Raw genomic sequence first — 13,430 nt, 5'->3', positions numbered from 1 at the left:
GAGGATTTTAGTATCCAGGGCAGCCAACCCTGCACTTTTCATAAGTACTAAAATTCAGCAAGTTTGCATCTATATCAGTAGTGTGCATCTTTTTTCAGCTCTTTGATCGCTGCTGTCTTATACAGCACCTGATGTTTTGGCTCATTTCAGCTCTATCTGCCTTTTTTTAGGCTGTCTGTTGAGGTAATACTGTAAATGATTCAGGATCAGCGTTACTTTGGCATTCAGGAAGCACAGCATGGGTGCTAGGAGTAATATCATACAAAAATAGCATGCTTCATGGTGGTAATCCCATGCTTCTGCCTTGCAGACTTTTTGGGTAGTCTCCACGTCACAGGGGTGATGACTGGGGCTCTGGGGGTCTGGTGGGTTGCCTGGGCTGGGGCAGGAGAGCCTCGTGTTCCCAGCGGGCAGCCCTGCTCTCAGTGCTGCTGCAGACAGTGGCCTCCTGGGACATCCTCTCTGTGTCAAAACCTTCCAGACCTTCCAGACTGGCTGTATTTTTATTATATTAACAGCACAGATAAGAGCAAAGCTTTCATCTTTTAGGGACCAGCCCATGTGCTGAAGTTCAGTTCTGGATCTCAGCTTTTTACTGGTCAGGGACATTCTCACCCTGAATTTTTGTCAGGAAACTTCTCTGGTTTTTTTACTCTCCTTTATAGCTAAAACGTGCTGAAGCCATGTGTTAACTGTCTACATGGGACATATATTATGTGATACATGCTACCATGGCACCCAGCAGCACCACATAATTATCCATACTCACCACTGACTCCTAAACCTGGATAGTGCTGGCTTTGCTACACATTGAAACAAAGGTATATAATGAATGAATGTGGCATCAAAATCTGTCCTCTGGAGTGCAAATAGGTCAAGCTCAGTAGAGGTTAAATCATAATATAATCCACCCACTCATGCATGCAGATCCCACTTAAAACTCTGCGGAGCGAGGCAAGCACTGCATTGTCTGTGCTTTCTCCTCTGGCCGGAATGGCATTCACACTGCAGTATTATATACAGATAATTATACCATGTATCTTTTCAGAACATGTTTTTTGTAAGCAAAGAAATTGCAGGAATGGTATTATTCATCAGATGCGAGCAGGCCATTTTTTTCTTTCCAAATGCTCTAGTTGGAAAATTATTCAGCACCTTTGCTTGAGTTCAGTAATACTGCTGCAGGGGTTTACCCTGTTTTGTTTGATTTGGGTTTTATTTGCTCAGCATATACTGCTTATGACCCAGGTTCTCATTTGGTAAATACTGCTGTGATGAAGTTCACTTTTTGGATGTATTTATATCTCTGCAGCAAACAAGGGTTTGGCCTTGTATCTCTTCGAGCAAACAAAAAATTGTGCACGAAGGAGAAAGCTCTTATAGGGTGATCTGACGCTAGCCATACACTGTTGACTTCTTAACAGAAGAAACCCATTTTTTTTTGCTCTCCAGATCTTACCTAACATCTCATCTACATCTTCTGTTTACTATGTAGAGGATGTGATGAGCCTGATGGAGGGGTCAAGTGGTTTTGCGTATGGCTTAAGACACCTTTGGTAGAGAGCCATCAAAGAGCTCTTTACTCACAGAACAGGGGAAGAAGGTAGGTCCTGGACGACCAACCTGAAGCCTCTTTGGAGCTGGGTTTCCCTCTGCAGCTTCACAAGCTGGCAAGCCCCTTCTCTTGACTATTTGCTCCTGCCTCCTTGCTGTCCTGGAGCTGCTTCTAATACAGCGGTTCATGGGGTAAACCAAATCAGTTCATGGTGAACCAAATCAGCAAGCTTTCCTGAGCTAAAAATACCCTCTTGTCCATTTATTTATTTATTGTTCTGAATTGTTTGTAGCTTGAATCGATTCTTTGGCATGGGTCACTGAGCAGGTCCATGGGAGAGGGAGAAGTGCAAGAGTAACCATGACCTCCACCTGCTGCATTGGCCTTTACCTAGTAAGCGGTGAAAAAGTCTGTGTTTCTCAGGACAGATGAGCCAAGTTCAGAGCTCCAGCACTTGTCTGATCCCAAGAAAAAGATGTTCAAGTGTGTGCAGTTTTTCCTAGGGCTTCTTTCAATGAGCTGGACTTTGCAATCCAACCAGTGCTAAGCCATTTAGGGTCAATGGTGGGTATGGGTGGCCAGGAGGATGCTGCCACAGAAGGGTCCTCCTTCCACCCTTCCTTTGGTTCAGGTGTTGTATAAATACTGCAGCTTCTGCATAGGGCCTGTCTTGAGTACCAGGGCAGATCTGTGCTGTTAACACCAGGGACACAGCATCAGGACATTTGTGGACCCTGAAGATCAGAACAGCCTGACTTATGTGTCTTTATCTCTGAACAGTCTAAACTGCACCTGCTTCTGCATTGTGTTTCAGTGTGTTTCGAAATCACACCATTTTATAGATCAGATCTGAGATGCCTAAACTGAGCATTCAAGCTGAGGTTTTGAACCATCTGAGAATCTTTAGTTACTGGCTTTTTACTTTGCTGGAGGAACACAAATGCTGATTTTAAGCAGAGCATGTTGGAACAGTTAAGTTTGAAACCGGAACAGAAAATTCTGCTCAGGAATTTCTCATCCATTACAGAAATTCAAGGCAAATGTAAAAAGGGTTATTTTCTACACTTCATCCTCATGTGTAACGAGTGGCTTAGACATTGTAATCACAACTCCTGTTAAACTGTCCCCATTTACTATCAGTTGCCACTCTGATCCCAAACACCATCACATAAAGACGTATTATGAGAAATGACTGAGGAACATGAGTGAATAGCCTTGCTTAAAGCATTGACAAAGAGTATTTAATCTGTTATCCCTGTAGCTCCTTAATGGTAATGACTGTACTGAGAAGTAATACATGCTCAGGGAATGGTTTTGGTGATTGATAAGTGTGTCTTTATCGCTGCTTATTAAGTTATTTTTCTTACCAATAAAACATCGATTGTTTGGTAAATCTTCAACAGGTGTTGTCTTATGTTACTAGCTCTGAAACTCATCTCCAGCTTTGTCAAGAGTCCTTCTTTTTTGCTTTATAGCAACCCACACAATGGTGTTCCAGTTTGTGACTGGTGCTTCTGGGAATTATGGCTCTACAAAAGTATAATTTCATTTATTTTTTTCTCTGAGTTAAAAGAATGCAATTCTTCCGGTGTCTTATGGAAAGCTATGAGGTCAGGCTTGGGTTGCATTACAGTGACAATGAGATAAAGGCCTCCTTGTGCTCTCACTAAAGAGCAAAAATGGGCTGAAGTTTTCCACCTGGATGGTGTTGTGAAGTCTTTTACCACGTTGCCTTCTGTATCGTTCTCACTTCCTTTGTACTGGCATTACTCAAAATGTTTTAATTTTAGCTATGTAGGGATAGCCCAGGGAATGACTGGAAGAGTACAGACTTTCTGAGGCTTGTGTGGTGGTGTTTTTTTTCTTTAAAACAATTTGCATTTTGCTCTTTTATTACAGTCAAATATAGTGGTGATAGCTTGACAGTTCCTCTATGTTTGGTAAAGCTGAGTAATAGAATTTCAGGTGGGGCCTAATTTTTCCACCATGCCATTATAAATGTTTGTAATCTCAGTGATGGTCTGTATGGCACCGCTTCCTTTCCCACCAGCAAAGCAGGCTTAGGTGGATTTGTGTGCCAAAGCTGAATATGCTAGGAAATCTCCTGAATCTACCATACTCCCATTTATCAGAGTGGTGAGAGATGTGTGAGCCCTAGAGGTTCGGTTTGCTCTCAAAACCCAGACTTGGTTTGAGAGCTTGAGGGGTCCTGCAGGAAACCCCTGGTCCCTCCTACTGAGCTTACAAGGAGACCCAGTGCCCCCCAAAGTATTGTAAATGAGTCCTCAGGGAAATTGCCTTTGGTGATACCTGGGCAGCATACCACTTTCAATAGCGTTTGATGGCACTGTATCAATGCCCTCTCCTCAGGAACTGAGTTATGTTTGTGGTACAGAAAACTTAGAGCTATTTATTTATGTACAAAAACCTCATCTTGGGAGATTTTGTATATCAGAAAGTGATGGAGGGTTATTCCAGCTCTTAATTCTGGTACATCTTTGTGCTTGGGAAATGCCACATGCTCCCTACGCTATTGCCATTAGGGTCATGCAAGATAACGTTCTTGTTTCTTACGAATCAGTGTTGATGCTTCACTTACTGTGGTGCTTGTAAAGATAAGTGAGCAACAAGTCTTTACCCTGTACTTATTCTTGCTTTCCTTCACGGAGCTTTCTTCTTTCCTCTACAGTTTGTCAAGGGACAAATAACAAGCTGACCCAGCTGGGACATGTGGAAGACCATTTCACCAGCCTGCAGAGGATGTACAACAACTGCGAGGTGGTACTGAGCAACCTGGAGATTACATACGTGGAGCACAATCGTGACCTCTCATTCCTGAAGGTTAGTGTTCTTGGCCAATGTGGCCCTCCCTGCTAAAGGAATCTTACTGTGTTTTTTAAGTGCAAAGGGTCAGCTACCTGTAAAATTCTGTGGTGATCCAAAAACATAGCTAGCTGATGCAGATCACGGTCTCAGCATACCTGTAGGCTGCAGGATATACTCCACCCTACTATACTAAATCAGGTACTTTGGGAAATAGCTTTTCAAGCACCTGCCAACCTGTGCTGGCTGCCATGCAGAAGGGTTTGTTCTTATTTATAAATATTATTGCATCCTTACGCATTGCCTCACTGCTCAGAGGGCAAAAGTTTTCGTGGTGCTGTTGGGCAAAGCAAATCACAGACTGGCAACTCACTGATGGCAGATTTTGAAGTGTGGAGGCCCTTACCCTGCCCTCCAAGCTGTGACACCTTCCCCTGCCATGATGGTGAGTGCCTCTCCAGCCTGCAGCGCCTGCACCCCAAGCAGGCAGGCAGGTCCTGTACAATGACTTTCCACGTGGACACTTTGAGCGACCTTCTAGATAATGCTCTGTAGTTGACATGCAGGCTACTCCCATCTCAACATTTGTTTTGTGCACAAGTGCATGAGCGACCATGGCAAGCTGAGAGGGTAGCAGATGGGATGGATGTTAAAACGCAGCCGCAGCACGGGAAGGAGCACTGTCTGCCATGGGGACCTCCAGGTTCTCCACCAGCAGAGACCAGGCAAGGGGTACAGCTCTGCTGCCCCACTGCCAGGCTCCCACCAGTATCAATAGTGTTGCACCTTAGGTTATTTTTTTTTAAAAGAAGATGTTTTAAAATGCTATGCTTTTCACATGCCTGGTTATCAGATTAGGAGGCTTTCAAAGAAAGAGGCAGGAGAGGAAGAAGTTTTTTTGACATGATAACTGTATGTCTGGTATCAAGAGCTCTTGTATGGTAGCTTTGAATAAACAGGTCAGTCCTCTGGGTTGAGAGGAGTAATCTCTTTGTGCAACCTTGTCTTCTCAGGGAACAAAGAAAGGAAAAAACCCAATTTTATTATAGTAATAAGCAAGAACATCAGAAAAGAGATGGTTCAGGCATGTGGGTTACAAGTATGATGATATTGCCATTTTTCTTTCCCAAGCACAACTTCACCATGGAGTTCAGTGTTCCCAGGAATATAACAGGTCTCTTGAAAACTCACTGGTAGTCTTCATAGAATAGGAAAATACCCTAAGTGGTAGCCTGACGGTTTTTAATTTATGGTGATTTTTGTAGGAAGTGGTAGAAATGTACACATTTCACAGTACAAGTCAGGAATTTGCCTACATCCAAGGACAGAGCCTCTCTTGCCTTGTTGTCCTGTAACTATTTATTATGTAAGAGGGAGGAGGTTACTTGATCTTCCCCTCTGCTGAGCACTGGAGGATCCGCAAGGGAAGGGGCACAGAAGAGAGAGTGTAAAAGTCTCAGTCAGGTGGCATCTCTGTGCTGCCAGTGATTGGAGGCCAGGCAAATATTCAGGGGAAGCATCACGCTTGGTTGCCATATCATACATGCTTGGCCTGTTCATGCCCTTGCCCTTGCTTGAGGACAGAACAGGGACAAGCTGGATGTTTGGAATGACCCCCTGGTAGCTGCTCTAAGGGTCAGTTTATACCTGCTTAGACAGCAAAGTTTTCCACACAGTCTCTTCTTGTTCTCAGATTTATTTTTTTCTTTAAATGAGATTAAGTGGTTTATCGTTCTTTAAAATGGGAAGGTGGTGGATTGGAGGGGTGGGAGGCAGAAAGAAGAGAGCTATGGATTAAACACCTTGTTTCTTCTGTTGTTCTCTCAGACGATACAGGAGGTTGCAGGCTACGTGCTCATCGCGCTTAACATGGTGGATGTCATCCCCCTAGAAAACCTCCAGATCATCCGAGGCAATGTGCTGTATGACAACTCTTATGCCCTGGCAGTTTTATCAAATTACCACATGAATAAAACCCAAGGACTCCGAGAGCTGCCAATGAAACGGCTATCAGGTGAGATGAGGGCTAGAGGTGGAGGTACCTGTAAAGCAAACTTTGACTGTTACGTTATTGGTATCAGAATCCAATTGAAAATCTCCTCTCAAAGTCGTATGCCATCAAATCCTGCTTTAAAAACAAGGATCTGAATGTAGTTTCCCAGTTTCCTTATTGCTTTCTTGCTAGCCAGCCCTTTTCAAAAGATGAAGAAAGTTCATAACTTCCCATTGCAGAAAGATCCAGAAAATCCGGAGCATCAGCAGGGTGGTGAGATTTATTTGTGTCCCCCAAAATGGCAAAGAAGTATCCATTTGTTTTTTTGCATTATTTGATTCCAGCACATGCACATCAGTATTTTCTGTTAAATTCCAGTGGGAGCTGGTGATATGTGAGTTAGGGTCTTACATGGTCTCTGGCTGATGGTCTCTGGCTGTGCACACCATCAGTGACATCTCTACTGAGTGCAGTGGCCTCTGGAGGTGGCAGCAGGCAGAAAGCCACGTGTAGTGGCATCTCAGTGGCATGCAGCAGCAGCCAACCCTCCAGAACCTGTCAGTGTGAGCCTGGTGCCATGCAGATTGTCCTTTTCTGTCAGCGTAGTGTGACTGATGTGAAGAAACACGTGTTTTATTTCCCTTTCTTTAGATCAGAGACAGAAAACTTAGGCAGTTTGCTTCATTTAGCAATTTTTTTCCTTCCTTGGCAGAAATTCTCAATGGAGGTGTTAAAATCAGCAACAACCCCAAACTGTGCAACATGGACACTGTTCTCTGGAATGACATCATTGACACGAGCAAGAAGCCTCTCACAGTGCTTGAATTTGCAAGCAACCTATCTTCTTGTGAGTATTAACTTACCAAAAATGCTATGCACTCCCCCATTTCAGAGAGGAGAATGGATGTCCCATCTCTCGTGCAGTGGGTTTCAGGTCCACCAGTTCTTGCATGCTGGGCCACCAAGCCCTGTTCCAATGGAAGCCCACTCATTTCTTCACCACTGGACTAAGATGTAATTTTTCATGGTGGTTAGATCCTTAACTCAGAGCTCATCAAAGTTCTTGGGAAAGCTTCTCTTGGTTTCAGACAGTGCCCTACATATGTGTTTCTTCAAAGACAGCTCAGAATAATGTGCACTCATTTGTTTTCCAGCAATCTTCTGCTTATAATATAAGGCTCTGGTCTAGAAGACCCATATGGGTACCTTCATGGAGTTACTGTGGGACTTGAAGCCTTTTTAGCACTAAGGCCCAAGCTGAGTGCTGTAAAATTCTATTGTTTTGGGCTGTACAGATTATCCTTGCAAAATTAATGATAAACAGGCAGATAAAGCTGATGCTTTAAATGAGCATACATTAAAAAGTTGTGTAGCATATGCTTTGAGTGGGCTCAAGCTAATCCTTCAGCCTTATGTGTCCCTTGTAAAATCCCTAGTCATTTCACAGAAAGGAGAGTTTATTTTAATTTCTGAGCATTTAATTTCTGGCATTGTAAATTGGCAGTAAACCACATTTTATCTTCTTCCAGTTGTGTGATTGCCTGAGAGCTAATAGCCAGCTTCACTGTTGACGTATTTTTCTGTGGAGCCCTAGCATAATCAAGAGACTGTGAATGGTACAAGTCAGCAGAGCCTCTAAACACCATAGAAAAGTTAACCTTTAACTTTTCAACTTTAAAAAAAGAAATGTTCTTTGGTCCCACACCAAATCAATCAACTCTTGGACAAATATTGGCATTTGTTCAGCTGTTTGATGGGCGGTGGGGGGAGGGAGAATCACGTGTTGTTACCAGGAAGAATCACTCTAGCAGGAAATGCCTCTTAAATGTAGTGAATTCCAGATTAATCTGCTTAGACAGCCGTTTATGGTTTTAATAATGATCCCATAATCTAAAATCAGTTGTTTCCCTAGGAGTTTGCTTGTCATTAAGAGAAAGAAAAAGAAAGAAAAGAATAAGGAGAGAGGGATGGGAAAGACCCTGGCACTGAACCTTCAAGGTCAGGCAGAGTGTCCATGATCCTGCCGCCTCTCCATTGATTGTCCATCTGCTGCATAGTCCTATGCCGAGGAATATTTTTGGCAGAGGATGGGAGGCGGGCATGAAGCAGACAAGTTGAATTACTTTGTGGTCAGAGTAGCTGGCAGTTGCCTGCGAATCCAGTTGGGTTTGTTTTCTTTTTAGAACCACGTTGTTCAGAAACACTGATTTGCATGTGGCCTGTAGTGAGCAGCTGGCACATGCCCGGCTGCAAACCAGTGGTGACTTGCCGTTGCATGCAAACTCCAGCAGGAGGGCCAGCTGGGCAGTAGCTGAGATTCCTGTTCCTGGGAAAAATATGCCTCTTTCATAAGCTAGACTAGCTGGGTATTGCACTTGCATGCTTAAAGGTGTGGAGAACTGCACGTAGGAAACCAGAGATGGACAAAGGGTAAGGGCCTTATCGCCCTCTACAGCTACCTGAAAGGAGGTTGTAGTGAGGTGGGTGTTGGTCTCTTCTCCCAGGTAACGGGCAATACTTCAAGTTGCACCAGTGGAGGTTTAAGTTGGACATTAGGAAAAATTTTTTCACCGAAAGGGTTGTCAAACATTGGATCAGGCTACCCAGAGAGGTGGTGGAGTCCCATCTCTGGAGGTATTTAAAAGAAGGATAGATCTGGTGCTTAGGGACGTGGTTTAGTGGTGGGATGGCAGTGTTAGGTTAACAGTTGGACTTGATGATCTTAAAGGTCTTTTCCAACCTAAACGATTCTATGATTCTATGATTTAAGTTCCAACTCTCCACATTTTTGAGCGCTAGTATATAAGTGCTTCCTCCCCTGATATATTGAGAAGGAAAGCTCAAGTCTTTGTTTTCTGTGACTCATGTGATGTTGTTGTCCATGTTTACAGAATATAATACTCTGCTCTCATGTTTTAGGTCCCAAATGCCATCCAAACTGCACCGAAGACCACTGCTGGGGCCCTGGTGAACAGAACTGCCAGACATGTAAGCCTGCAGATCAATTAAGAAATATCTTGTGTGCTCTGACACACTGAATTCCTATCGACCGAAAAACTAACCTGTCAAGCGCAAATTAGTTACACATGCTTCACACTTGTCCTTCTCTGCATCCCACTACACTGGGGCTCCTTGAAGCACACCATGGAGGGATGTGGCCTGCTTCCCGCTCTACAGAAGCCCAGTTGTGGGGAGGACAGCCGTGCCCACTCCCCCCGAGTAGCTCCATTTCTGGAGGGGAAACCTCAGTGTGGTTTGAGTTGGGTCTGGGTTTCCCTGCAGATGTGCTGTTCCTCCAGAGGGAAGAGGCTGCAGCTCTCTCCCCTGTTGAAAGCTTTTGTCTGTTGCCCACAACTTTCTTCCATCTGCACTTGAGAACATTTATTCTTTAAGCTATTTTACCATATAAGAGAGAACGCAGTAGCTGCATGGTGAATTGTTTGCCTTCCTGCTGTTTCCCACAGAGTCATTCTGCAGGCTAGTTAACAATACTTTGGATTAAATTCTACTATTAGAAGCAACAACATAAACCAATTTTTGTTGGCTTTAATTCCTCTTTTTGGAATCCCCCTAGGTTTCTTTTGTAAATATAAAAGATGTCACTTTCATGTGGGTAATCACACTACATACTGTACTCAGAGGACCTTTGGGAGGCTCTCAGAAAGTGCATAGCCATTTTTTAATTTGTAGAGATATTTGGCATTGTGAGGTTGTTCAGTTTGGTTTCCTATGCTTTACTGTAAAATTTTGCAGGTAGGATGCTTGCCTGATATGAAGAGAGCAACAGAAACACCCATTTAGAAGTGCTCAAGATTTTGCAAGGCTTTACTTCTCCTAAAGTAAAGGCTGAGGAGGAAGCCCATCTCAGTTTGCTTTGATACTTCATTATTTCATTTTTCTGTAAGAAGTAGGGAAATGCACTGTTTCCAATTCTTCTTTCCTGCCAGTTTTATGTAAAGTTCAGTGGAAAGAATGCTGATCTAGACATAATGCAAATGAAAGCAACATCTTATCTTCGGTTTTCCATTGCAAATAATCACCTAAACCTAAGTTTCTTGCTTGCAAGTATCAGGCCAAATCTGCACGGCTTCTAGAGCTTAAGGAAAAAGGAACACACAGCTTCTCTCTCTTCATTTAGTATAAGCTTTAGGGTTTTTTTCAGTCAGCTCTGAGTTTGGCTCATGCCTCGAGCTGCTCCTCAGGTGGACAGTGGCTGCACACACAAAGCCTGTCCCAGGTGGGTCCCAGCAGCTGAGACCGCACGGCTGTCCCGGGGGCTTGCAGCACCTCAGGTCTCAGCCCTGCAAGCTTCCAGCATTTACTCTTGCTGGCTTCAGGAGGATGACTAGGAGCGCATAAAATGAAACCGTTTGCAGGCTTTGGCTCTCCTTTCAAGGCATTTGAGAATCTGGCCAACTGAAAATGTATCCCACATTTCCATATGTGGGAAAGTTCGGGGTGATATATATCTTTCTCCTTCGACAAATGTGAGATATTCTGTATGAAATATAAACGCTTGCCATGATACATGTTTCCAACAGGAAGCTCTAGTCAATAGCTATCAAAGTGACGAGCTGGTTTACTCCCCTGCTAATGCTTATAAAAAAAAAATCAAAATGCTGTTCGTGTAGAACAATGTGCCTTTTATTCCCCTGTTTCTAGTTGAATGGAGGAGCTGCTATCAGAGAAGCTAACGCATATTGTGGAAATAACCTGTTTCCTTGAAAATATAATATCTTGCTTACAGGCCTACGAGAAAAATTAAATAATACAGTTTGGATACTAAAATGTGTAATGGAAAAAGACAGGAAATGTGATTTTTAAAAAATCACTGTTATATACCCTGTAGCAGGCTACATTTTCCAATAATTTTCTGTTAATTAACAACCACCTGTTTCAGACTTACAGGAATTCCTGCTAATATTATAACTCATTTGTGCCAACTGCAAAGTTGATAATGGTTACTGTAGTGCACAGCCGAAATGCGGAGTGCTGTAATGCAGCGGATTAGCCAGCAGGTTTCTCTGACGTCTAATGCCAGGGTCTGTGGATCAGTAATTTTTTTATAAGGGACAAACAGTCCCATTTTGGGTTTCTGGTACAAACATAGGCTAGCCATTAATTTCTGGGGTTTTTTTAATTGTTCTGATTATCGTTTTCTCTGCTTTGATATTCAAATGGAGACGATTTCCCGATTCTCAACAAAATGTTGCAAGCAGTTTTTGCTTCCCTGCAAAAAGCTGAATCAGGGCCAGCTCTTCCTCCGCGTTGCTGCACTGGTGCAAACCCTGTGGGAGTTGAGTAATGAAGATAAAATTTGGCCAAGGAATTGAAGCTTAAAGAAAAATACTACAATATGTATATGAAGTCAGTTTGCTGAGTGGGTCTCCCCTCTCTCTGCAAATTTCAGAAATACTTTTAGGGCATTGAAGGGATCTTAACACCACACCAACAATGTATGGTTTCCCGTTATAGTACAGAGTCCTGGCAGATCTCCTGTCGTGTTGTTTTTCCCAAAGCTAGCACCAATAATAGCAGATTCTCTCAATAAAATGGAGCCAGATCCTGCTCTATTGCCCAGCTGTAAGATGGAATGACTCCACTGAGGTTTTTTTGGTTTAGGCATTGATGCCACAGGGACCTGGATGCTCTTTCTAAGCAGGACATGGTTTGCTGGCTGGGACTGGAGTGCTTAGCACCTCACAAGAGCCAAGATAATTACGGGCTGAACACAACCCCCCTCTCGCCACCACCCACACCAGCTCTCACTCCTCCCAAGCTTTGGCCTTATATGAGGACAGAATATGCATCCCATGGGGAAAATCTAGCACAGATTCTACACCAGACCTTTTCTCCCTATTTCTTGATCTCATTGTGGCAAGTACAGCTTAAACGTTCTTCGCTCCTGATGTTTTTCCTTTTTTCTTGTGTGTTCCAGTAACGAAAGTCATCTGTGCCCAGCAGTGCTCTGGTCGGTGCCGGGGAAAGGTGCCCAGTGACTGCTGCCACAACCAGTGTGCTGCGGGGTGCACAGGGCCTCGGGAGAGCGACTGCCTGGTAACGATGCCACACCACCACCGTCATGGCTTAAATCCCCGGGTGCAGTGAGGCAGGCTTTCAGCTGCATGTCCTCTAGCCTTCTTTCATCTGAGAAGGCCTCTGAGAGATGCTGACCTGGAGGGTGTCCTGGGGCTTCCCTGCGTGGGTGTTCAGTGGGAGGGAAGAGGACATGAACTTCACAGCACCCTTAGCTGGTCTTTACTGATTCTGCAGGTGGACCTTCCTAACATGTGCCAAACCAGCATTAGTGTCTTCGAGAGCCCAGTGAGCTCAAAGTTGTTGCCGAACAGCTAAGTCTTTGCTGTAGGGTGACTTCCCCACATAGGCAGGTCCCCAGGTCCTCAGCTGCCACCACGGTGCAGTGCCATGCCAGTGCAGCTTTGCCATGCACTCCTTAACACTGGTCAGTATTAATCTTAGTTTACCAAAGCAAAAACTTGTAAGGGGAATCAAACATGATGGATCTTCGCTCTTTTTGCATTTCATTGAACTTCAGACACAAAATCAAGGTTTGCCTTTCTGGTTTTCTCTTGCTCCAAAAGCACTGTTTGGGGAACCCTTGGGCAATGGAGCAAATGGAGCTTTTTTAGGAAGAAAAATCCCATTGTTTTTCTACAAGAGTTTCAGGGGTTTGGTGTGTGCTATGTTTTAACTCTTCCCCATATTTGCACTACACTTCGTTCTGAATTAGTTGATGCTTGAGTAATTGCCACAGAAACCGTCTGGTCTGGGTTTTGTTGTTGTTATCTGTATTCTTGGTCCCTTTATAAATTGCATTGGCTATGATGCCTTTACTGGCTCACAGAGAAGGTAGTTACTCTCTCTCATCTAGAAAGCCAGGGAGGAAAAAAGGGGGAAAGAGAGTGATTATTAATTTAATGCAGAATTAGGTTGGAAGAACCAACTTGTCCTTCATAAATGCTTGCTAAATTGTTCATTACCTACAGCCAAATAAAATGGCTTCAGTTTAATATTTAGCCAGAAAAGTCAGTAATCAGC

The 13,430-nt window shown here is 43.8% G+C and overlaps 1 protein-coding gene across 1 annotated transcript in view; it reads left to right on the top strand.

The window, feature by feature from the left end:
- Nucleotides 1-412: 412 nt before the first annotated feature.
- The window catches only part of EGFR (epidermal growth factor receptor), a 47,893-nt gene continuing 34,875 nt past the window's right edge, over nt 413-13,430 (top strand). The window contains 6 exon segments of the mRNA XM_035900318.1: nt 413-443; nt 4,245-4,396; nt 6,206-6,392; nt 7,084-7,218; nt 9,291-9,359; nt 12,310-12,428. Of these exon segments, the coding sequence (XP_035756211.1) occupies nt 4,316-4,396; nt 6,206-6,392; nt 7,084-7,218; nt 9,291-9,359; nt 12,310-12,428 (591 nt within the window). The 5' untranslated portion in view covers nt 413-443; nt 4,245-4,315.

The sequence above is a fragment of the Egretta garzetta genome, unplaced genomic scaffold, assembly GCF_000687185.1.
Source record: "Egretta garzetta isolate BGI_Z169 unplaced genomic scaffold, ASM68718v1 scaffold458, whole genome shotgun sequence".
Lineage (NCBI taxonomy): Eukaryota > Metazoa > Chordata > Aves > Pelecaniformes > Ardeidae > Egretta > Egretta garzetta.
The sequence above is the reverse complement of the archived record's forward strand: the minus strand, read 5'-3'. Positions and strand labels throughout refer to the sequence as shown.